Below are 26,396 nucleotides of genomic sequence, written 5' to 3'. Positions count from 1 at the left end.
AGAATATAATGTAGTGCACAATATGGTACCTGAAGTGGGTCGGCTACCCACGGGTTACCCGTTTCTGCGGGTTGCAGGTAGAAATTTCGGGAGTGGGTATAGACGCGGGTCAGCAGTTCTCCAGGTCTTCTCAATAGCGAGTTTTACGCTTTTTTTCTGATCACACCTACTTCTAATGATGTCACTTCTGGTTTACAATGAAAGCACGTACTTTTTCTTGATGGTCAGCGGGCCGCGGATAAGGTACTTGCGGGTCCAAGCGGGTAAGTATGTGGTTTGCTGGTCGGGTTCGGGTTTAACAAATTGATTCCAAGCAGGACTCTACAATATGGTATGGCTGATAGTTTGTTATATTTTGGGTTTTATAGCCATAAATCACACTTGCTAAAAGCAAAACAGACAGGATGCAGCAAGGGTTGCAGAGGGGCAAAACATTTGCAATTTGAATCTTAATATACTATTCAAAAGTCACACAAGTCTAACAGCAGTACCAACCCATCTGTTATTAGGTTGTAGTTACTGAAGACATATTCTGATGTAGATCAACAAAAACACTAGTACTACAGCCCCCTCTAGCGGTATACACACAGACACACGGGATACTGTAAGCTGCAGGCCCTAGAAAGCTATAAAGCTGTTATTCCTTCATGCTCTAAATTATATGGGCATCATTTATGCTGCACAGAGAACAATTCTCTTTGTATACATACATGCAACCATTTCAGGGATCTCAAGCATTGTTCATGAAGTGGCTGAAGAACCAATCCAAGCTATAATATCACATTTAAAAGTAACAGGGATGACCTCCCTAACCATCATTTACCAGAATGGGAATCAATTCTGTGTGTTTAAGGCAGATAAATGAGTAGAAGCATCAGGTCATAGTATAAGTGGAGATTCTGAGCAATGATGTCCTGGGCACATTGTTACACATCATACTTAATGGCTAGGTAAAGTGAAATCAGATATGTTTATATATCAACATATAAAAATAGGGACTATGGAGGGGTATACATTTGGCTCAATATAAAAGGCAAGATGCTCCTGCTGATATTTATAGATGTAAACAAGAGGAGTGGCTCTGTGCCCATATACTATTATAGCTGGTTATAAACAATAAATGCAATTTAACATTACTTCAGCTATATTTCATCATTAAAGCTCACTTTTTGCATTTGTTACAAGGGTTTCATGCACAGCAGCTGGATTGGGAAATGTTTATATTCTTTATGCCCCATTTATGCAAATGCAGGTAATTACATTTAGAATAAAAACCCAGCAATTAAACAGCTTCTGTTTCAATGAGAGTGACTGTTTTATTCCAATTACGGGATGGACCCCCCGTGCTGTATGATAGAATTGAGAACACGGCTATTAAAAGTGCACGTGATAGATATCAATTTGATGATCAGAAATAAAGGAATAGTGCAGCACAGGAAGAAAACAAGAGGGTTTGATTGTCCTTTAACACGTTCATCTCTTCATGACTAGGAAGGAACAGGCAGGAAACAGCAGCTTTTGTTTTGGAGATTGGGAAGTTTCTCATTTTAATGATTTCTTTAAAAAAAAACCTTTCTAGCTTCCAGGGATCATGGAACAAATAGCCATAACAGGATGTATTTTAATACGATGAAAGACAAATACATTAGCCAAGGATGTGCTTAATGCCTGAAACAGAATCCATGCTTAGACAACCTTTGATAAACAAATGTACAAAAAGAAAGTAAAAAAAAAAAAGGATCGTAAGAGAAAAACACAGCGTGCAGATGCAACTGATCAAAATCTTTTCCTTTTCATAATTTCTGGCTTCCAGCTGACTGGATGTGTCTCTTCAGTCTGAAAGAGGAGTAGAAGGAAAATGTTAATATATTAACACATGCACGTGTCCTTGATAATTACAGGACCAGCAACAAACAAACTCAGTTGAGGCAAAACTTTTGCTCTGCTTTATAATCATCAGGGTTAAAGCAAGTACATTGAGTCTGAGTCAACATGACATGACTTGCTGAGCAAAGACTTATGGCAGAAACTACTTGCTCTGCTCAAGTAAAGGATGGTACTACATGCAAGATCTCTGAGAATGGCTCATGTGCTAGAGCAGTGATCCCCAACCAGTAGCTCATGAACGAAATGTTGCTCTCCAACCCCTTGGATGTTGCTCTCAGTGGCCTCAAAGCAGGTGCTTATTTTTCAATTCCAGGCTTGGAGACAAGTTTTGGTTTCATAAAAAATAGATTTTTGTACTTACCGTTAAATCCTTTTCTCTTGTCCTACATTGGGGGACACAGGCACCATGGGGATGAAGATCCTGTGCTTGGAGAAAGGACACTAAAAGGTTAAAGTGGCTCCTCCTCCTCTGGGCTTCATCCCCGCCTACATCCTCAATCCTCAGTTTTGTGACCGAAGAAGAGATGACGAGCCCTACCAATTGCCCATGTGAAGAGAAGGAGCACCTCCCCATGCAAGCCAAGCATGGTATGAACCACCTGCTGTTGGTATTTGAACAATAAAAATTATATAAGATATTAACTGATCAACATTAACTTGAACTAATACAGGGAGGGAAGGCCTGTGTCCCCCAATGTAGGACAAGAGAAAAGGATTTAACGGTAAGTACAAAAATCTATTTTTCTCTTGCCTAGATTGGGGGACACAGGCACCATGGGGACGTCCCAAAGCTACCCATGAGGGCGGGACTTTTTACCCCTAGTGTTCAGGGAATAACCACCTGCAACACTTTCCTGCCGAAGTTCGCTTCGGCTGAGGTGAATGTATGCACCTTGTAGAATTTGGAAAAGGTGTGTGTGGATGACCACACTGCAGCCCTACAGACCTGTTCTGCTGAACCCTGGAGGCCAACCACCCAAGAAGTGCTGAGTGAAGAAGAAGAAGAATGAGCTGAACCCGGAAGGGTGTGGCCTCATCTCGTACCTCATAGGCCTTCAAGATTGTTGACCTAATCCATCTTGCATTGGTGGCCTTAGATGCCTTAAGGCTTTTCTGTGGTCCTTCTGGGAAGAAAAAGAGGTTGTCTAGCTTCCTTCTACTCTTGGTAGCCCTGATGCATGTTCTGAGAGAACGAACCACATCTACCTATGTAACTGTTCCAAATTTGTCTTTTGTTCAGGACAAAATGAAGGAACCACCAGATCCTGGTTAAGGTGGAACTCTGACACCACCTTAGGAAGAAATCCAGGGTAGGTCTCAACACCGCCTTGTCCTTGTAAAAAATCAAAAATGGTGGACGACAGGATAGAGCTGCTAGCTCTGAAACTAGTCTAGCCGAAGTGATGGCTAATAGAAAACTACCTTAAGAGTCAGCAGAGGTAATGGAATTGATCCAATGGCTCAAACGGTTGCTCCTGCAATACAGAAGGTACCACATTGAGATCCCAGGGAGGGATTGTGTGACGGTATGGAGGTATCATCCTCAATGCTCCCTGTAGGAAGGTCTTGATGTTGGGCAGCATTGCAAGCTGCTGCTGAAAAAGGATAGATAAGGCTGATACCTGAACATTCAGTGAGCTGAGCGCCAGCCCTTTTTTCTAAACCCTCCTGAAGGAATGACAATAGGCTACTTCCGTCCCAGGACTGTGGGTCTTTGGCTTTAGATTTACACCAGGATATGAATGTCCTCCATACCCTGTGGTAGATGCGTGCGGAGACGGGCTTTCTGGCCCTTAGTAAGGTCGGTATGGTCTTTTTTGGAACTCTGGCTAAGATTATGGCTTCAAGTGTCATGCTTCAGTTAAAGCCAGCCACGGTGAACTCGGGTGGAGGATCAGTCCCTGAGATAACGGATCCATTCTGTCTGGAAGGTGGAATGGTGCGTCCACTGATGAACTTATGAGCTCTTCGAACCAAGTGTGGTGTGGCCAGTAGGGTGCCACTAGAACTGTTTCTACCCTTCTTGATTACCCTTGGCAGAAGTGCCAGTGGTGGGAAGACATATGCTAGGTGAAACTGCCACGGAACCACCATTGTGTCCAATGCTAGGGCCAGAGGGTCATTGCTTCTTGTGAAGAACCTCGGAAGCTGCTTGTTGTACCTGGATGCCATTAAGTCTACTTCTGGAGTGCCCCACCTTGCCAGAATCAGTTGAAAAAACCTCTGGGTGTAGGCTCCACTCTCCCTGATCTAAGGTCTCTCGGCTGAGAAAATCTGCTATCCAGTTGTCCACTCCAGGGATATGATAGCTGGTACTGTGTTTTACACCCACAGAAGAATTTGCTGTGCCTCTGCGAGGGCAGCTTGACTCCTTGGTGGTTGATGTAAGCCAACGCTGTCACATTGTCTGACTGTATTCTTACAGGTAGATCTTGAAGTCTGCCTGACCATTGGAGCAATGACAGGTAGATTGCTCTTAATTCCAGGATGTTGATGGGGAGCAGTTCTTTCTGTGACCAACGTCCCTGTACGGTTAGGTCTCCCAATACTTCTCCCCAACCTTGTACACTGGCATCTGTTGTGATGACTGTCCACTGGTGATTGGGGAAGGGTTTTCCTGACTGAAGTGTTGTTGGTCAAGCCACCAATTGATAGAGGTTCAAACTAGTTCTGATAGGGGAATCCTGCAGTTTAGATTCGCTCAGTTCCTCCTCTGGTGTTGGAGTAAGTCTCTGTAAGGCTCTGGTGTGGAGCTGTGCATATGGAATCGCAGGATGACACTATAGTCCCTAGCACTCTCATGGCAATTGTAAAGGTACCTGATCCGTTTTCTGCAGAGCTGACAGGAGCCCCTGCATTGAGGTGATCTTGGATTGGGGAAGGAAGGCTCTTCCCAATGAAGAATGTAGATCAAGCCCTAAATATTCTGTACTCTGAGAAGGCATGAATCGAGATTTTTGGAGTTTATCTGCCAGCCTAACAGCATTAGTGTCTGGAGATGAGTTGCAGCCAGTGCCATGGAACGGGCCTTTACCAGTTGGTCGTCCAGGTATGGTATGACACTCACTCCCTGCAGTCGCAGGTCCTCTAGAGCCGCAGCCATGACCTTTGTGAATACCCTTTGCGTGGAGGATAGTCTGAAGGGGAGTGCCAGGGATTGCCAATGTTCTCCTGCCACTGAAAAGTGAAGGAACCAGTGGTGGTTGGGATGTATGGGGACATGTAGGTATGCATCTTTGATGTCGATCACCACCCTGAAATCCTCTATGTCCTGGGACATTAGGACTGACTGGATGGATTCCATCTTGAAGTGGTGCTTCTTTACATGGTCGTTTAGTACCTTTAGGACTAGCACCAGGTGAAAAGATCCATCCTTTTTGGGTACTATAAACAGGTTTAAGTAGAAACCGAAGCCCCTTTACCTTTGAGGGACCGCCATTACTACCGCGGAGGCAGTCAGGGCGTGTGGAACCCCAAGGAACGCTGAGTGCCTGGGTTCTGTGGTAGGGAGCCTTGAGATGGAAAATCACCTTGGAGGTAGCTGAGCGAATTCTATGAGATAGATATGATCTGTAGGACCCAGGGGTCCAGTACTCTATGCCGTCACACCTCCTGAAAGTGACTTAAGCGTCCGCCAAAGGGTAAGCTTTCAGGGGTGGGCACCTCCTCATGCGGAGGCTGTTTTGTCCTGTGCGGGCTTAGGTGCTGCTCTGCTTCCTGACCAAGAAGTGCTCTGCCTTGACTGGAATCTGGGGCGGGTCGGAGCTTGTTGCTTTTCATGTTGGGACCTCTGGCTCTGATTTTGGCGAAAGTTACTGTTTTGCAGAAGTAAAGTGCTCTTGCCTCCTGTAGCTTGAGAATTTACCTTCTCTGTTCAGCACCAAAAAGTTGTTTTCCGAGAATGGGAGACCAAGCAGAGACCACTTCAAGGTAAGATCTGTTGACCAGTTTTTTAGCCAAAGGAAACGTCTGGCTGCAATGGATTATGCCGAAGCCCTTGTGACGAGCTTAGACGCGTCCAGGACTGCTACGCAAATTTATTTATATATATTTGTGTCTGCTATCGGAGCTAGAAGAGGTCTGTGGAGGGGCCTTCTGAGCCATGAGTTGGGCCACCTGTTCCACCCAAACTTCCGTTGACCTGGATACCCATGGGGTGGCAATAATAGGTCGGAGAGTTCCGCCTGCTGCTATAAAAATCGACTTGCAGAAACCCTCAAGACGTTAGTCGATAGGATCGTTAAAGGAAGCCGCATCGGCTACTGGAATGGTGGTGGTCTTTGACAATTTAGAGACTGGTGGGTCCACTGCTGGGGGTGAAGACCAAGGTCTGTACAGTAAAAGAATAAGTTTGAGTAAAGCGATGGAAAATTGGACTCTATGGTCTAAGGCGTTTTCCATTGTGCTTTAACAATGTCACCCAGCTGTTCATAGGCTGGAAAGACACAAGAAGACTTCTTTTGCCTCTTGAAAATGTTTTTGGTTGGCTCTGCTAAAGGTGGGGTGTGCCTGAATCAGGCTCTCAACCTCTCATTGTGATCTAGGGGTATCCTGATCCTATTCATCTGCGGATAGGATCTGTCCCTCTTCCCGATGCCTCTTCCTGTTCATCAGGCAAAACAGGTGGGGAAAGGGGAGGTCGCTTTGTGGCCGACTGCTGGGTGACCGGTCAGTGAGGCTGTGTAGATAGGTGCTGTAGGACCTTATCTAGAGTCTCTGGAATTCTGGCTAGGTTTTGTAGACCCGCTAGAGATAGAGCGCACACCAATTCAGAATCCAAGCTCGTTTGATTAGCCGTAGCTGTCGCAGAGCTGGCTGGTAGGGCTGTGTGGGATTGTAATTGTGCAGTGACTGCTGCAGTCTTACAGGCTTCACATATTGGCTCAGCCAAAACACTAGCAAATTTAGGTCTGCAAGTAGCCCATGCCAAATACTAAATTGCATTGGTGGTACATGCAGATGCCTGCTTGGGAAGGGACTGGTCATCTGCCCTGCCCGTCATGGCTATACTATGTAGATAGTGCCACCCAGTAAGTAAAGTTATTGGGGAATATTAGGAGAGTCCAGAGGAGTGAACCACCTCTCCCATAGAGTGCGATCTGTGGAGACAGAGGGAAGTAGTGAAAAAACCCCACAGTAGGTCCCATAGAGAGAGGGAAGTGTTAATCCCCTAGAGAAAGAGTAAGGGAAGAGTAACTACCTATTCACCAAGGTAGGAAGGAATGGTGCCTTGTTCTTCTCTGTGAGAGACAGTGAGGCTGGAAACGCTCAGTATTGGAGAGAGATGCGGATCCAAAATGGCCGCCAGAGAGGTTTCCCAGGCTTTGGTATAGTACCTTAGTAAGATGGCGCCCGTGAGGCGCGTGTGCAGTGACTCGTGCACAATGAAATATAGACGCAGCGCCAGATGGTGGCGCGAAAGGTCGCTGGGAATGGCACTGAGTTAACAATGCGAGGTCTACTTTTAGTGCTGTTGTCCCATTATGATCTACATCTATAAAAACATTGTTAGCATTCTGTTCCATAGAGAATATTACTTAAATTTTGATTCATGAGAAAATGTATATTGTTATGTTTAAACATCCATTTTTTATGTAACCTTACCATAAATATCTGAATAAAAAGAATGAAACAGGAGGGTGATTTAGACAAACTGTGTGATGACAGTGTCTTGAGATCTACTGATGACCAGCTAAGGGTCTACTGGTAGATCCCAATCTACCTTTTGGACATCCCTGGCCTAGGGAAATCTTTGTCAGAGAATAGCAGTGAAAGTGAAACTAAATGCCTAGGGAAATCTCTGTGAGAGAATAGCAGTGAAAGTGAAACTAAATCTCTTTCTGCAGAGCTGACAGGCAGCATGTAATGGGGGGAGGGAGGAGGGAATTGACTTACCTCCTTGTGCCAGCCAGGAATGCTCAATAAAATATATACCCTCCGTTGTGGCTACTGGTGCAGCCTCCGGAGAGCGGGAACCAGTGCCCAGGGTAGTGTGGGGGGGAGCTCCCCAGCCTGCAGCCTCCGTAGAGCGGGAAGGCTATAGAGCATCTTCAGATCAGAAGTCCTTGGCTGGAGGGGTTCTGGAAGAGAAACACTGACCCCAGTAGTGGCATGATACTGAATAAATCTGTACCATTGCTCCCAGCCACGAAGTGTCCATCCTCCTTCTGAGGACACTAAAGAAAACTGAGGATTGAGGATGTAGGCGGGGATGAAGCCCAGAGGAGGAGGAGCCACTTTAACCTTTTAGTGTCCTTTCTCCAAGCAACAGGATCTTCATCCCCATGGTGCCTGTGTCCCCCAATCTAGGCAAGAGAAAACCAGGTGCACTGCCAAATGTAGGCTGACAATTCACACAGGGGCTAGCAAATGGCCAATCACAGCACTTATTTGGCAGCCCATTTTTTTGGAAATTCTGTTTAAAGCAAAGGCAAATGCATTAGAGACAGAAAATAGATCCTGACTGTGGAAACTTGGAGCAGAAATGTGGCCTCGGAGAATATTCTTGGCATGATTGGAAGCACCACATTTTGTTGAAACTACAGATCTTAATCAATCTGCCCCTTTGTATCTGCTTGGGACAATTATAAATCAGGCTGGGCCAATCTTACACTTGAAACTACATGATGCATTTTTATCACTTTAAAAATGCACTTTAAATACTAACAGACTATTATATGAAAGGGTTATAGGAAACAGAATGGAACTAGTGCCGCATAATGAGTCATAATTATATCCTTAAAGGAGAAGGAAACCCTAAAAATGAATAGGATTAAAAATGCCATGTTCTATATACTGAACTTATTGCACTAGCCAAAAGTTTCAGCTTCTTAAAAGCAGCAATGATCCAGGACGTCAAACTTGTCACAGGGGGTCACCATCTTGGAAAGTGTCTGTGACACTCACATGCTCAGTGGGCTCTGAGCAGCTGCTGAGAAGCTAAGCTTAGGGGTCATCACTAATTATCAAGCAGAAAATGAGGTTATCTTGTCATACAAGGTGATGCTACAGGGCTGATTATTAAATTCTGATGTTATTTGAACTGGTTTCTGAGCTCCCATGTAGTTATTATCCATATTAATTACTAATCAGTCTTATACTGTGACATTTCTATTCTATGTGTATTGTATATTGTGAGTCGGTGCCTAAGCTCAGTAAGTGACAGCAGCACAGAGCATGTGCAGTGAATCAGCAGAAAAGAAGATGGGGAACTACTGGGGCATCTTTGGAGGCACAGATCTTCCCTGCTAAAGGGCTTTGGTTGCCTGGGGCTGGCACAGAAGCCCAAAACATAACGTTCAACATTTCTAGCCTACTTATTTAATTTAACTTTCCTTGACCTTTAAACAGCGCACATTTTTATATAAACACCAAACACCATAAGAAAGCTGGGGTTAAACTCCCACAATTCAATACACATTTAGGCAGCTCCTGGCAAAGAAATATTTCAGTCTAAAATGGAAGACAAAGAGAAACTATTTAGGCTACTCTAAATCTTGTGTCAATTTATATGGCTAGTCAGATCACAGCCTTCCCAGTGTGAGACTTCCATCAAGTGATCATGGTCCATCATGAATCTAATTAAAGGAAGTACCGCTGAGAAGTCATTAAAACCCTGCAGTTACAGGATGGACAGAATTATAATAGGAACATGAAGGCAGGCAGGTCTGAACTGAACACCAGAGTTCAAATCCATCTGTGCTACAAGCCAGCAACAAACAATAAAACACTACTCATGTGTCAAGGAGGCCAGAATCTGCACGGAGGGGTAAGTAAAAAATTAGGGGCAAGTAGGCAGGGTGGGAGGAGGGTCTACCCAGAGTAGGGAGGAGGGTTTTATTTTTATTACGGGTTGAATTCTCCTTTAAGAGAGAGACTGCCCAGACCAAAACCCATTTTTAAAGGCTTGCCCCGGTCAAGAGACACTTATCCCAGGAGATACCATCATACTGGGAGATGTCAGCCTTTGAATACTATGACCAGAGGTAAATAGATAGGGGCAGTCATGTGGGGTTTACCTTGATGTGGTAGGGTGGCTTACCAACTTTATGATCATGACTTTGTAACTAACCCATTTTTGTAAATGCATGCACTTGCATAGATATTTGATTATGGAGACAGGGGACCCAGGAATGTGCATTGAACAATCCTCCCTCTTGCTTTATAAATAGCAATGGTACCGGGTTTTGGGTACATACCGCAGTGTCATCCTCCCTGTAGACTTTGATGGTTTTATCAGCTTCGGCGGTGATTAACCTGCTTTCTGACTGGTCAAAGGTGCAAGCAAAAATACCAGATTCGCTGTCTAGAGAGCCAGGCTGAACAGCAGCATGAATTCTTTGAAAATTGTAACCTGTTCGCCAGTCCCACAGGTGCATCGTTCCATTATCAGCTACAAAGAGAGAAAAGATGCCAGACAGGGTGAGACTTCACACTACACAGATGTGGAGAAGCTGAAGGATTCGCTTGTTTTACGCTCAGCAGGATAAATAAGCAGAAAGAAGCTGTTCCTCACCTCCAGACACCAGCACGCCATCAGAATTCACTGCCAATGTGTTAATTATAGCATTGTGGCCAGAAAGGTTTTGGATGAAGTTGCCGTCAGGAAATTTCCACTGCTTAACATTATCTGGTGACCCAGATGCAAAAGTGTACCTAGAATTTAAAAAAGGAAACTGCTTAATGGCATAATGTACATATGGTTTATGGTTCTATGCAAAATAGTTGTGCTGACTAAAGGAAAAGCAAAACTGCAGCCACATTTATTCAATCACCTGAGAAAGCAGCTGTGTGTGAACATAAAGGCTCTATAATATATTATAGGTGCACTTTACTAAAATACTGCTTAGCTGCAGATCTTTTATCTTCCTCATCACTCACGTGACTAAAAAAGTCATATCATAACTTTTATATTTTTAAAGAATATAAATATTAGCCATATTGTTTATGAAATGGCAAACAGAAAAAATGTTCTGGCTTCTGTTTCAAAAGCCATAATTCTACATAACGTTCACGTTCACTTTTTTAACGTGGGTTGCTTAGGAGATTTAAGTAGGGATGCACCGAATCAACTATTTTGGATTCGGCCGAAACCCCCAAATTCTATGCTGTAAATGTAAATTTGAATATGCAAATTAGTGTTCAGATTCGGTTCAGTCGGGCAGAAGAATTCGGCCGAATCCTGCTGAAAAAGGCCGAATCCTGACCGAATCCCGGATTCGGTGCATCACTAGATTTAAGGTGGTTTTTATTAGTCTGCCATCTCAAATAAATGTGTAATACTAAGCTCCTTTTCTGTGTTTGTCACACTTCCATTTAACCTATTTCAAGGAAAGCAGTAATTTTTTTCTAGGTCAGAAGCCCCTTCCTACTGAGCAACAGCGGGACATAATCTCACACATTCTTCTTGCTTGCTTGCTTTCATAAGTGCCCACTGTGCATGATGCTCATGGTTAGATATTGTTTCTAGAATTTTTCTTGCAGAACTGTGATTACTATACGAGACTACCTATGCAGATATAATATAGGAGTATGTTGGATAACGTAGGAAAATTTTTATCTGCTATGGTAAGATCCATTATCTAGCCAAGTCCCACGCAATGTTTTACAAGCACGAATACATTTGGAGGTACCAATAGCAGGTCGCCACCGACTTAATGGAAAAATTCAAAATGAAACCATCATGTTATTTTATATGCATCTTTGCTTAGAAAAAGTTTACAATTTAGGTTCTCAATAGGATTCAAAGGGGTATACCAAAGAGTGAAGTTAGAGATCACCACAGTCCGCAAGAGTGAAAGACAGGGTGGTAGACAGTGTGACTCATTTACTATTGTCGATGCAAACAACGGGTTCAAAACAAAGTGCACATTTTGCATTGCATCTAAATGGCTGCTGCTCAGTTGTATTGTGCCTAATGCCAGCAAAGCCACAGTGGCACATATTGTGACTAAGGAGCTATACAAAGCATGCAGATATGAAAGAGCTCTGTACTATGTACAACCATAACTAAAGAGAACAAGTACAGGCTTCCATTCACTTGCTGCACCTGCTAAATTTATGTATAAAATAAATTACACACAAGTAAGGGACGCAATTGAGGGATGTGTAAAATATGTATAACCCTCTATCTCTTCCAATTTTCATTTAGGTTGTGGAATTGTCATCTTATTCTATTTCAAATGAGCAATTATAAAGTGATTTATCTTTAATACTACTTCAGACTAGGCACTGTAATATTTTTCTCTCTCATACATGCAAAACATGAGCTTTTCTTTTTGCACAGTAGAGAAACCATGTATACTCACTGCCTTGGATGGAGTACAACAGCTCTGACAGACTTCTTGTGATTTGTTAACGTAACCCGGGTCTTGCCACCAACCATATCCCACAGTCTTATTGTGGTGTCGTGGCTTCCTGGAAATGCACAAGGGAACAACTGATAGTGATTTTGTATGACATAGCAAACATAGAAAAAATTATCCAGAATGCTCAGAATTATGGAAAGGTAGTCTCCCATAGACTCTTGGGTTTATTTAATGTTTATATGATTTTTTTTAGTAGACATAAGGTATAAAGATCCAAATAACGGAAAGATGCGTTATCTGGAAAACCCCAGGTCCAGAGCATTCTGGATAACAGGTCCCATACCTGTAATGAAATTTACTAAAATTTATACTAAATCAGGTGGTTGAGAAGTCACCCTATTTTCAGCACAATGGCAGCCCTCTATAGAAGTGCAGGCATTTAGGTTCCTGCTCACTCACTTTCCTAAAACACCCTAAAATGCTCCTTTGTATTGTATCAAATAAAAATAGGGGGAATAAATTGACATCACGGCGATATTAGAATGCAGGGATAGCAAAGCAGCCATTTCAGTATCCCTATAAATAATAATGAATGAGAATTAGAAACTAAGCAGCCATGCAGTTATTACTGTACAGGATCAAGACCACATTTTTTCTATGGTGACGGGTCGACTCATAATTACCGCAAATAAAAGCCACATCTTTAGAAATTGACTATGATCCAGTAAAATATATAAACCTGGAATCAATGTATATTGAGAGGACCAATTTTCAAAGGTTGAATTTTCGAATTCATGTGAATTTTGTTTTACTCCAATACATTTGAATATGCTCGAAATTCGATTGGGAGGTTAAGAAAAATTTTGAACGTCTAAAACTAGAAGGAATATTACCAATTTGAAAACTCGAATCGAGTTTTTGCTCTAAAAAAAACTTGAATGTCAGGAAGGCTATTAACATCTTCAAATGGGTCACTGGACCTCTCCCATTGACTTCTACATGAACTCAGAAGGTTTTAGGTGGTGAATAGTCTAATTCGAATTGTTCCAAGGATTAAGGTTTGATAAATCGTGATTTTCAAATTCAAATTGAGTTCGGATTATTCCCAAATTGAATTTGAGAGTTATGACCAAAATATATTTCTTTTTTCAAATGTATTATTCGACCCTTAATAAATCTGCCCAAGTGTTTATTAGAAGTAATTTACCGGTTATGATTTGAGGTTCTGCAGCTTGGCATTTTACGGTCGCCACAGCATTGGTGTGTCCCACTAGTGTATGCACACTGGCTTTTGTTCTCACATCCCAGATCTTTAAAGAGAGCAGAAATATTAGTAGGAAAACAAATGTCATCAATGTGAGAACCAATTGAGGTTATAAAACATACAAGTCAACTTAGTACCCCTGGCAGCCTTTGGCTTTTATAGGATACTGTGAGTTGCAGTTTAGCTATAGCTGGAGAGCCTTGCAGATTATATCAGGAGTAATGCAATGCCTGGGCATTCAGGAAGTAGATAGTCTGAATCTGACAATGTTACTTACACGTGCAGTGGAGTCTCTGCTGCAAGTTACAAGTACATCAATAGTAGGATGCAGATCTAGACCATAGACTGCACTTAGATGACCGTGGTAATGCCTGATAACCTATGCAGCAGGAACATATTAGATGTCAGCATAAAAACTTCTCAGATTAATTATAAACAGAATGCAGAACAACTTAAAATGTGGCTTTTGTTTATCCAATCCATACCTTATTATATTCCAGATCCCAGCACTTGACCTGCTTGTCCTCCCCACAAGAAAACAAGTAGGGACTTCTGCCACTAACAATCACCCCTCGGACAGTACTTATGTGTCCTGTGAGAGACAGCTTTAATTTACCACTTGCCAGGTCCCATATCTAAAGTGAAAAGAGGAAAAATTGGGAAATATGTTAGTGTAAGTTAACACATTATTTGCAAATAAAGAGAAAAGCTTGGACAGAAAATATCACGACATATAAAATGCAATGAAAGCGTCAGCATATTCAGCAGCTTAACAGGATACAGCCACTTTTAACCTTGTGCTCTTTGTTTGGTTTCACAAAGTGTGCTGGTTAAAATGAGAATCATTCAGGACAAATGCTGTAGCTTTCTAGAGGCACATTTATCAAAGGACGAATTTTGAATTCATGCGAGTTTTTAAAAACTCCCATGAACTCGAAATTCGACCAAACGCAATTTAAAAATTGGGTGCATAGGATGGACCCGAAAATCCAAATGTAATTTGAATCAGATTCAAATTCGTTTTAAAAACTTGAATGTCAGGAAGGGTGCAAACAACTCCAAATTGATCGCAGGACGTCTCCCATTAACTAAAACAGCAATTCGGCAGGTTTTAGGTGGTGAAGTCAAATTTGAGTTCTTAAAGGAGAAGGAAAGGCATCTGCATCCGCCAAATGTAAGGCACCCCCAAGTGATTGTATTGACTTACCTGAAACCCTGGGCCGGTGCTCCTATGAGCAGAAAACTGCACCGGCCCAGGGTTATACCAGAGAGCACCATGGAGCGATTCTCTTCCGGCTTCTTCTGTCTTCATATTTTCCAGGGCAAACGCATGTGCAGCTGAACGAAATATCCGACTTTTAAGTTAAAGTTCGGCTTTTCGTTCTACTGTACATTCGCAGCCGCACAAAGAAAACAGTGGAAAGAAGAGGATCACTCCGTGGTGCTAAACTGGTATAACCCCCGGACTGGTGCAGTTTTCTGCCGATAGGGGCACCGGCCCGGGGTTTCAGAAGAGTCAATACAATCACTTGGGGTGCCTAACATTTGGCACCCCCAAGTGCAGGATGCCTTTCCTTCTCCTTTAAAAGGGCCAGAGTATGATAAATCTCAAAAATCTAATAAGAATTCTTAAAAAAAACTCAAATCTCATTTTAACAATTCCCTTGACAGTTTTAGCCATAAAAAAACTTAAATTCGAATTTTCAATTCGACCCTTGATAAATCTCCCCTTTAATGTCAGTTCAGCCCACAAAAAAAGATAAGACAGTCAAGTGCAATTTGGGAAAACAAAAAAAGGTTTATCATAAGCACCGGTACTTCTGTTTCTGCAAATGTAATAGCAAACAAACTTATAGCAGATATAAATAATTCCTTACATTATTTGCACTCTTAACACCGCTATATGTGCACATTTAGAACAAATGCTTGGCTTGGAACCTGAGTAAGTTCCTGACAGCCACTGGGCTCTCTGTGAGCTGCACCATTATTCCAGATCTTAAATCACAACAGATGTGCGAATGCAGTACCATGACCAGTCATGCCAAAAAGTAATTGACAGTCCCCAGCTGTAAATATTTTGAAGGAAATATTTACAATTTCAGCTAAACACACATATAATAAGGATTATTGAACTGTAAAAACAATTTGAACAAAACTCAGCGACATAGTGAAGTTGTCCTACCTTAATTGTTCTGTCAGCTGAGCCTGTTACAAACCACTGGTTTCCAGGTTCAACTGCAAGACTTCGAACCCAGCCTAAGTGGCCACTTATAACCTAAAAAAAGAAAGATCACCTGTTAGCAGCTGCATTTCCATAAAGTATTGATGTATGTAATTTAACAGTCTGAATAATACCAATAAAGGCAAATACAAGAGAGGGCATGCCTTACCCTGTACAATTTCCAAGGTGGGTGCCACTGGGGTTTAGGCATGGTAGGAGCTTTCTTTGCAATAAGTGTAGAGTTTTTCGTACCTCCGGACTCCATGGAAGCCTGTATATTGACAAAGTTATCATAATATGTTTATTTGTCCTTTACTTGCAAAAACTAAACAGCACTTCTCAACCAAAATCAACCAAATACACAGTAATATGCGTTTGAACTCACCTAGAGTGAAAATCTATAAAATACAAGTAGCAAACATTACCATGATCCCGACAGATCAATAATAAGGCTCTGGTGTTGTCCCTAAATTTGAAAACTCACCATTGCTAGTCCTGGAGCCTGGGAACGTTCAGCAAGTCCAGCATGCCTGTAGATATCTCCAACACTAGCAGCTGTACGCTGAGCATCTAACCTGATGAAGCAGGAGGGAACACAAAGATTAACACTCTAACGTGCAACGAAGCCCACATATTAAAGGAGAAGAAAAGCTACCAAAGCAGCTTATCGTCAATAAATTAGCCACAATAGTGCAAACTATTTATTCTGTAGAATGCTTTCCCATATCTAAGTAAACAGCTATAGAAGCTTTCTGTTTCATTAGGATAGCAGCTGCCATACTAGCTTGGTGTGACATCACTTCCTGCCTGAGTCTCTCCCTGCTCACTCTGATTATCTCTGAAGTGCCTGTTCAGATATCAGATTGTCACGTGTAGATGGCCAAATAATAGAATATGACTGCCCCAGATTGTCATGTTACTGAAAAACAAGCCTTTTACCTGGACTGTGGTGGTGGAAGAGCCAAGGCCAAAGACTGGGCTGCCGATTCACTTGGCATTCTCTGTATCTGAGTATCAGCTGTTAGCGCCACCCCTATAGAAAACAAATTATTTGTATATTATGCATCCATTTCTATTATGCGCAAAAACAAATGCCAGAAAAACAAAAGAACTGACTTGAAGAGCAAAAGAACTGTAGCCAGGTTAGAAAGTAGTGAGCAACACTCCACAGTGAATTTACAGAACTATTTAGGAAGAAAGTTAATGTTAAATACAAAATTAAATTATATATATTATCTTACAAATAGCTCAGATATGAACAGAAAACCTTTACAGTATGATGACAGTAAAAGCAGAAATCAGAGGTTAGAGGGGCCTTAACTTGTAACAGCTAAAGTCTGGAGGTCAACATACCTGGGCCTGAAGGGTATGGGTGTGTTCCAGTTAACATGTATTCTGATTCAATCCCTACAGAAACAAGCATTTTTCAGCATTTTCAGGTTAAACACAATAACAAACATTATTTTAAAGCTACAGAAAACAGAATGAAGTATGCTTTAATAACAGTAAAAAGTGATACTGCACCAAGAAAAATTGAAAAAATAAATAAATAAATAAATTCACATTGAAGAAAGGCTACCAGAGAAACCGATCAAACCCTATTTCTGCACTCTTGTGCAATTGTTAAATATTAAGCTGGTTCAAAATTGGATTTAAGTTAAAATTCAATGTTATAGAATAGTTAATGCAAAGCAACTTTTCAATTAAGAGTCATTTTTCTGTTATAGTTGGTTTGCCTTCTTCTAACTTTCAAATAAAGATAACCAATCCAATAGAAAAAAACAAAACAAATGCTCTGTAAGTCTACCAATTTATTGTTGTTGCTACATTTTATTACTCATCTTTCTATTCAGGCCTCTCCTGTTTATATTCAATCCAATGGATGGTTGCTAGGGTAATTTGAACCCTAGCAACCAGCCTGCTGAAACTGCAGAGCTGTTGAATAAAAAGCTAAAGAGCTCATAAACACCTATAGTCTCAGATTATCACTCTAAATCATAACAGTTCATTTAAGGTTAACCAAACCTTTAAGAAAACTATGTAAGATGTTAGTAGTCTCATTAGGTGGTACAGGACCTGGAGATTGCCAATGTCCTTATAATATATATATATATCTATAATACCAGGCAAAACACCCAATTAAAATATTGCTATAACCAATTAATTCACATTCTGTGGCTTGATTACCAAAAGATGTAGGATACATACATAAAACTGAGTAAACATACCTTGTTGTGCTGTATAATGCTCATACGTTTCATGATGGCCCTTTTCTCGATTTTCCTTAACAACAGGCATGTGCAAGACAGGGCTGTACTCTGTGCGTAGCTTTATGGCCATCTTTAATTTGTGGCTGACAGGGAAAAAGCATTAACATGTTTACATTTATTCTTAGATGCACAGTAACTTCATTTTTATATTGTTCTATATATATTGTGTCATTTTGCAGTAGCCAATATTCAGTGTATGTCCATATTCTAACTTATCAATCCCTCAAGCATTTTTTAGACTCAAGATGGTCCAAAAGTGAACAAACTTTGGGTGATCCAATTAGTTGCTTGTGATATGACTGTAGAACCTTAGTTATATAGTGGCAACACCAAGGGCTGCAATTTGTAAATGAACCAAGGTGCTCCACAAAGCTTTCTGTTTTACAGTCACAAGTGATGTACAAGTGTCAGGAGACACCCAGGTAGCTTTATAAATAAAGATCCATGCTTGTTGTGGTTCTAGGTTTTGTTTATGAAGGTAGGTACTTTTGTAAGGGAAATGCACAATGCTGCTGCTGTGTTGGTGGTCATCATCTCAACCTAGTACTTGGCTCTCACAAATATTTTTATAGAGTAGGATTTGTCTTCTATGCACTGGGGAATTTATATTACATTGTCCATAGCCAGTAGTGTAGGAAGGATTTGGCTCAATTCTAACCTGAATCTGAACCCTAATTTGCATACGCATTTGCAAATGAAGGAAAGCAAGGGGTGAAGAAAGTATGTTCGTGTCAAAAGTCACGTGATTTTAAGGGTTCAGATTCGGTTTGGCCAGGCTCTTGGATTTGGATGAATCATGCTAAAAAACAAAAATGCTTGCATTTAGCCAAATCAAAAAGAGAATTTAAGTTTCTGTGAATCCCTAAGTATCTAAAAATTTCTATGCCCATACTGTTTTTGTGCATCACTCATACTCTCTAACATGTCCTATATACAATTGGTTGCTCACAGTTAGTGGGTCTGCTGCCTCTTGTTATGTCCCTGCCTATGAGTGTGCCTCCATTCTCAACTGAGAATTACTTTTGGGTATGGTTTTTATCTACCGTTTTATAATCTGCAACCTAATTCTAGCTTTAAATGTATGAATGTTAGGTGGGGAAAGTGTGAGTGCCTATTATTGTATCCATGCATTGTTATATTGAGCACAAGCTTTTCATTTATACATGCATACATAAGACTCCATGCAAAAGATTATGCACTATATATTTTTAAATGTAAAGGTTACAGCAGATCATATGACTCTGTATTGACCCTTTAAACAATGTATACATTGATTTATAGATATAAGGAAATAATGTTGTCCTCTGTATAATTATTTATAGAAAGAACTAGGGATGGGCAAATTTGACCAGTTTCGCTTCACCAAAAATTCACCAAAATGCATTAAAAGTATATGGGTAACAATTTTTTTTCTCATCCATAGACAGCATTATTTCCTTCACCGCTACCTGTGGATGTGTTTAAACTAAACCAGGCTGTGTGTAATGATTGCTCAGAGAATTGAGATCTGTCCTTGCACAGCACTAGTGATGCCAAGCTCCGGCTGAGAGCCGATCAGATCCATAAGCTAAATCTACTAAAACCACGACAACGTTTTTTAAGATATGCTATTTAGTAAGGATGAAAGAAAATAACGGTCATTGTAACAGTGCAAGATACACAGGACTTACCTTTCCTCATCAATTGAAATCGGCTTGGCATTATCAGCCACAAACATATCATGGGTCCGCTTCAAAGACCTGAAGACAAGTGTGTGGACAGAGTGTTTCTGCACGTCCTGCAACAACAAAGTCAATTTTTTTTTTTTTTTTAAGTTAGCCCAAAATTTGCTAAACCCCAAATTTTTTATATGCTCTTCACCTAGCGAGGTAATATTAAGAACAGTGTTATCTTCAAATGTGATCTTAACACTATTTAAGGCTACATAAGGTAAGACCAGAGCTCATTACACACACATATTTATGTGCGCACATGTGAAAAAGAAACAGATTAATTTGTTTCTTCATTACTTGTTTTAATCAACTATGGAATGATTTGCAAAAATAGATTATTAATATAAAATTTAAAATGTGGTATGAAATTTCCCAAGAAAAGTTATGAAATCTCACACCACATTTTCAATTTTCAGCCTAAAGCATGCACCCTCAGGCATGGACATACAAGCAGACCTTTAGATTTACAGTCCACTTTAATCATACAGCAGGAGTCTAAACAAGCTACCTATGCAGTGTAGTCCTACTATAACTCAATACTTGTTTGTGTACACATATATATGGCCACGGGACAATTTTCATGGATGATGTATTTTACAATATAACCATAACTGAGAAAAAACAGCAGGGAGTACATGTAAAATCATTTAAAAAACTAAGCAACTGCCCAAAAGCTAAATAACTCAAAAAACAACATATAATGAAAAATAAAATAAATTGCTAATTGTTTCAGAAGATTACTAATATCTACATCATACTAAGTTAATTAAAAGGTGAACAACCCGTTTAAACATACTTTTTACCTATTATTTATTTAGGAAATATTTACTTTTTTTATATTCTCTGCTCTAAAAGTGGCAAATGGAACTTAAAGATATACGGTCATGGGGAAAAATGTTTTTCTTTCCCCAAACACATCAGTTAATAGTGCTGCTTCAGCAGAATTCTGCACTGAAATCCATTTCTCAAAATAGCAAACAGATTTATTTATATTTAATTTTGAAATCTGGTCATGTGCTTTCAGAAAGATCCAGCACTTTAGGATGGAACTGCTTTCTGGCAGGCTGTTTCTCCTACTCAATGAAACTGAATGTGTCACAGAGGGACCTGGATTTTACTGTGTTGTTCTTAGATCTACCAGGCAGCTGTTATCTTGTGTTAGGGAGCTGCTATCTGGTTCCCTGCACATTGTTCTTTTGTTTGGTTGCTGGGGGGGGGGGGGTATTTCACTCCAAATTGCAGTACAGCAGTAAAGAGTGACTGAAGTTTATCAGAGCACAAGTCACATGACTGGGGGCAGCTGGGAGACTGACAATATGTCTAGCCCCATGTCAGATTTCAAAATTAATTATAAAAAAATCAGTTTGCTCTTTTGAGAAATGTATTTCAGTGCAGAATTCTGTCGGAGCAGCACTATTAACTGATGTGTTTTGAAAAAAAAACTTTTTTGCCCATGACAGTATCCCTTTAAGGTTAAGCTGGTCCTTTAATGATGGAGAAACTGAAGCAGTATTAGGCAGGATCCATTAGTTAGAACAAAGTCATTAGGGTGATGCAGGCCAGGACTGGCATCTGTGGGTTCTGGCAAATGCCAGAGGGGCTGCTATAAGGTGCCATAGAAAATCACTATTTCGTGGGCTGATGGGGGCTGTTTGGGCTTCTCTGTGGGCTGATTGGGCCTCTGTGTAGCAGAAAAGCCAGGGCCTATTTTGATTCTTAGTCCAGAGCTGGGGTGATGTACAATGTAAGATCAGATGAAGATTCATGGACACTTCTGATAAGTTGTACAAGCAGATTTGCGCCCTACAGAGGAATGTCTCCTACAGTATAAATAGCCACCATACATTTTGAAGGAGGCGCCGCTGTTGCGAGTTTTCAAACTACAACTCCCAGGATCCCCTTGAGAGCTATGCCGGGGAATAGCAGAAGTTCATAACTGCAGTCAGGTCGCACAATGTGTATTTAAATTAAATAGTAAGCGATAGATAAAATGTAATAAAATTCCAGGCCTGGGGCTTCCGTGCTGCATTTACTCTCTAGTCACGCCTGCAGACTGTTCCCCGTTGTATTTCAGCCATTAACCCACTACAATGTGGCGCGCTAAGATATAATTAAGCAGCAATCCCTCACTCACCTCCACCGACCCCCATTCTCGCTGAGACATCGCCGCAGCACCGAACACGAAATCACCAGCGCACAAACCAACGCTGCAAAACCGGACGTGATGCCACAAACCGGAACTACTAAAAAGAGCTGGAACATTTTCTGGGACCAGAACCGCCGTGATTCGTGACGAGTGCCCCTGGCGGCGTGGTGGAATCAGAACGTAACTGACGTTCGCAGCGTCACTCGACTGGATTGCGTGCTACGGCAGGGCAGAAGTGACATTTGTGTGTTAGTCAAACAAAACCCGTTCAGCATTATTTGTAATTGTAGACAAGATAGGGGAAGTTGCAGTTGATAGTGAGAGCTGGATGCCTTCTGTTAGGAAAGTCACGACCATATTTTATATTTCACTAGTCGAGTCCCTCTTCAAAGCTTACTGTGTGTAACTCTGGTCTTGATGCATCATGGTACCAATAAACAACAGCAGTACATAAGCAGAGCCCAAATAAATGTTCTATTGTGTTATTTAAACCCTTTCCAAGAAAACATTACAGCATATTAAAAGTAACCAAAAAATGAAAGTCTTTTAATGTAATTAAAATATAATGTCCTGTTGCCCTGAACTGGTAAATCTTGTATTTGCTTCAGTAACTATAATCGTTTATATAATACACAAAAGCCATGAATATCTTGTAAATTATATCCTTATAAACAGTGAGTTCTGATGTCATCATATATAAACGGTGAGTTCTGATGTCATTTCTGTCACATGACTCACTGAAACTTGTGTATTATAATAAATAAAGTACCCCCAGTTGCAAAATATGAGGATATTAGAAGTTACCTCGTAGTTCCATGACCTGTATAAAAGCACTCGGCCTTCGCCCTTGTGTTTTAATGTGGTCATGAAACTCCTCGGTAACTTATAATATCCTTAATTTTACAAGAGGGGGTACTTTATTCACTATATAAGCAAACTGCTGTGTAGCCATTGGGGCAGCCATTCAAAGCTGAAAAGGGAGAAAAAGCACAGGATACACAGCAGATAGATAAGCTCTGTAGCATACAATGGGATTCCTCAGAACTATCTGTTATCTACTATGTATCCTGCGCTTGAATGGCTGCCCCAATGGCTACACGACTGCTTGTTTATATAAACTATAATTGAAGCAAACACACACGTTTTACTAGTGCAGTATAACAGTACATTTTATTGGCATTCCTTTAAAACCCTTTTTTGTTCTTACTGTTAAGGATGCACCAAATCCAGGATTCTGCCTTTTTCAGCAGGATTCAGAATCAGGATTCAGAATCCTGCCTGGCCAAACCGAATCCTAATTTGCATATGCAAATTAGGGGCGGGAGTGAATTCTTGTGACTTTTTGTCATAAAACAAGGAAGTACAATTTTTTTCCCCTTCCCAACCCTAATTTGCATATGCAAATTAGGGTTTGGTTCAGTATTCAACCAAATCTTTCGAGAAGGATTCGGGGGTTTGGCCGAATCCAAAATAGTGGATTCTGTGCATCCCTAGTTACTGTTTTTTTAACCAAAACTGGTGTATATAAAAGAACATAATGTATAACTGAGGTGGCTTGACTATTCACTTCTAGACATTGCTACCTGTTTAGAGATTTAATTTAATATCTGCCTAACGCTGATACTTTTATTGCTTATGTGTTATTTTCACATTGCAACAGGAGGTGGTGCTGGATGCCTTTATGAAAAATACAGAGAGGAGCTTAAAAACGTAAAAGCTTTCTTAATTCTTTTATATTGATTGTGTAGATTCTTTCACTCATGAGCAAACAGAGAACTTAAACACACCTATGATCACGTCTTCCATAAACCTGTGATCCCGGCAATACTAGAATTATTGATAAGCCATTCTAGAGACGGAAAGATTGGCAACACAAGGCACAGCGCAATATTTATATTGCATTTGATTTTATCATCTGGATAAAATAAGAATATTTATGTTGCTACTGGGAACCACTGTTTTTCTGGAAGATGTTTTAGTATTGCTCGGCAGAGTAAAACATATTTCAGAAACATACATTAAAAAGGTGATGTAATTAGGTAAACTTTACTTTCTGTAGTTTATCCATAGATATCACATATGAAGCCTATCAAAGAAACTGCCTACCTGGCAGAGGGTGTGGGCCTGACTGATATTGTACCCAATCCACCCCTGATAAGACACACTGCGGCCAGCAGGGCATGGGGGAAATTTTCGGCTCAGCGGGTGAACATCTTGCACCTGGACCTGCCTGTGACTAGTTATCTGCTATACAAATATGAATGGCAGCCCCATCACTATAAAGCAACTTGTTTATATAAACTATTATATATTAGAGGTCTTGAAGCAAACATGCATTGTTTACCAGTGCTTGGTAGCAGTATATTACAGGTATAGGATCTAATTCCATAATGCTTGGGGACAGAGGTTTTGTAGATAAGTAATCTTTCAGTAATTTGGATCACCAGACCTTAAAGGGCATGTTAAGGCAAAAAAAAAAATCCCATTTTTACTTTCTTTAATGAAAAGGAAACCTATCTCCAATATACTTTAATTAAAAAATGTGTACCGTTTTTATAAGAAACCTGACTGTATGCAGTAAAATTCTCCCTTCATTTACTGCTGTGGATAGTAATTGTCAGATGGTCCCTAACTGCTGAGCAGGGAAACAATCATACTAATGAACAGCAGGGGGAGTCCCGCCTTACTTCCCAGCCATGCAGCTTTGTTTATGACGATCCCTAAGCAGCTCAGACCACACTGAGCATGTGCACAGTCTTAGTCTTGCAAAGATGTTTAACAAAGTTACAAGATGGTGACCCCCTGTAGCCAACTTTGAAAGCATAAATTATTTGTTTGATTAGGCTTGTGGTGCAGTAAGTTCATGTTTATATTTAGTATACAAAATACAGCATTTCTAGCCCTATTCTATTTAGACTATACATGCCCTTTAAGTCTGCTAATAAACTTATGTAAACATTAAATAAGCCCAATAGGACTGTTTTGCCACCAATATGGATTTATGTGCCTTAGTTTGGATCAATAGATCAAGACTAAGGTACTGTTTTATTATTACAGAAAAAAAATGAAATCACTTTTAAAGATTTGAGCTATTTATTTAAAATGGAGTCTATGGAAGATGGCCTTCCTGTAATTCAGAGCTTTCTGGATAGTGGATCCTATATGTATATTTAAACAAATACAAACAAATTCATTTTTGTTGCTTACAGCCCTTTAGATGTGTCACCCTGCAGTGTCTTTAATAACAAAACAACATCAAAAGAGGGTGAAAAAATATCACAACATTATCATGAAGAAGCTATATTTACAGATTGAGAAACAAGGGATTTCCCATTTTATTCTGGCTCAGACTGTAGCTCTGTCAATAATAGATCTCCGATAGCATAAAACAGTATAAAACAATCTTGCACAAGAGCCTCAGGAGATATGTCACTAAGCACACAGATTATGTCCTGTCCTGGCAAACAGTAAATGACTCACAGTGAAGCTTGTCATTTAGAAATCAGATCCCAATATAGTGCAAATTCATCAGTAGTGTGATGCAAGCAAACACTGTAGTAAGATGTACTACAATTGCACATTTCGGATTGCAACAAAGTAAATAATTTACTTTTGCTTGTTTACTTTTTTTAATAATGTAGAAAAAGACTGTGATTCACCATATGCTGAGATTGAGGATAAATGGGAAAAAAACCATTTTTTGGACATTGTCTCATGGGTTGCGCCTCAAGGGCAACTACCAGAAGCTTTCTCTTAATACAGCACTTCCAGCATATGGCAAATCTGTATTTATAGTGGGATGGTGGACAGGAGGTGGGCATCCCCTGGAATATACCCCTACTTTCGGGTCAGTCAGATAAGCAATGTTAGTGCTACCAGAGGCCACAAGGTGCCAGAGAGCCCTGTATTTAATGTGTACCTATTATCTCTTATGGTTTGATGTACAGTACAATGCAACTTTCTTTCCTAAAATTCCAGCATAATTCCACCTGTCGCAGTCAGACACAATATTTTATGTAATATACTTAAAATGCAAAGTACACCTTTTAATTGTAATGGTGGCAAGTGGTAGCAAGCACATACAGACACAACACAACACACAAAGTGAACCATGCAGTAGGGGCAATGTGTGACCCACAAGTACAGTGTGCAAAGTGCACTTGTTGGACCCAGTCCTCATATTTATTATCCACAATGCAGCCTTTTATTCCCCCATATTTTTCCAGAATAATTGCAATAGCCTGGGTGAGATGCATCTCATGCAATTGTGATTGATGCATCAAGTATTATTCAATTGCTTTTGCATTTAGAAGCAAATTGGGCATGATTATACTGAATATTTTCTACATAGATTTCAAGGAACCACTTTTGAAGCAATTACTTTTAATGAAACGGATGTTTTCACACAACTGTGAACAGCTTAACTTGACCATAACTGAACTTGAGGTCATAAAAGACTCCTGCTGTGCTTTGCACCTTCACAATGCAAGACCCACCCACCCAGTCTACATTTTACTGTGCTATTGAGAGGAACTGTGTATGAGAGCTACCCAGGTATCTCCTTCAAGTCATGTGTTCCCTATCTAGCA

At 40.5% G+C, this 26,396-nt stretch overlaps 1 protein-coding gene across 1 annotated transcript; it reads right to left on the bottom strand.

The window, feature by feature from the left end:
- Window positions 1-1,516: 1,516 nt before the first annotated feature.
- On the bottom strand, window positions 1,517-22,000 carry plrg1.S (pleiotropic regulator 1 S homeolog). Its single transcript, XM_018243251.1, has 15 exons — window positions 21,796-22,000; window positions 19,620-19,726; window positions 17,908-18,032; window positions 17,033-17,086; window positions 16,619-16,712; window positions 16,164-16,254; window positions 15,849-15,950; window positions 15,641-15,733; window positions 13,944-14,093; window positions 13,736-13,837; window positions 13,402-13,504; window positions 12,195-12,303; window positions 10,403-10,542; window positions 10,086-10,279; window positions 1,517-1,836 (listed from the first exon to the last, which is right to left on the bottom strand). The coding sequence occupies exons 1-15, from the start codon at window positions 21,823-21,825 to the stop codon at window positions 1,777-1,779; spliced, it is 1,554 nt and encodes a 517-aa protein (XP_018098740.1). The 5' UTR covers window positions 21,826-22,000; the 3' UTR covers window positions 1,517-1,776.
- Between the last annotated feature and the right edge of the window lie 4,396 nt (window positions 22,001-26,396).

This window comes from Xenopus laevis, chromosome 1S, assembly GCF_017654675.1.
Source record: "Xenopus laevis strain J_2021 chromosome 1S, Xenopus_laevis_v10.1, whole genome shotgun sequence".
In the NCBI taxonomy this organism is placed as follows: domain Eukaryota; kingdom Metazoa; phylum Chordata; class Amphibia; order Anura; family Pipidae; genus Xenopus; species Xenopus laevis.
Note: the sequence above shows the minus strand (reverse complement) of the source record. Positions and strands in the feature narration are given on the sequence as shown.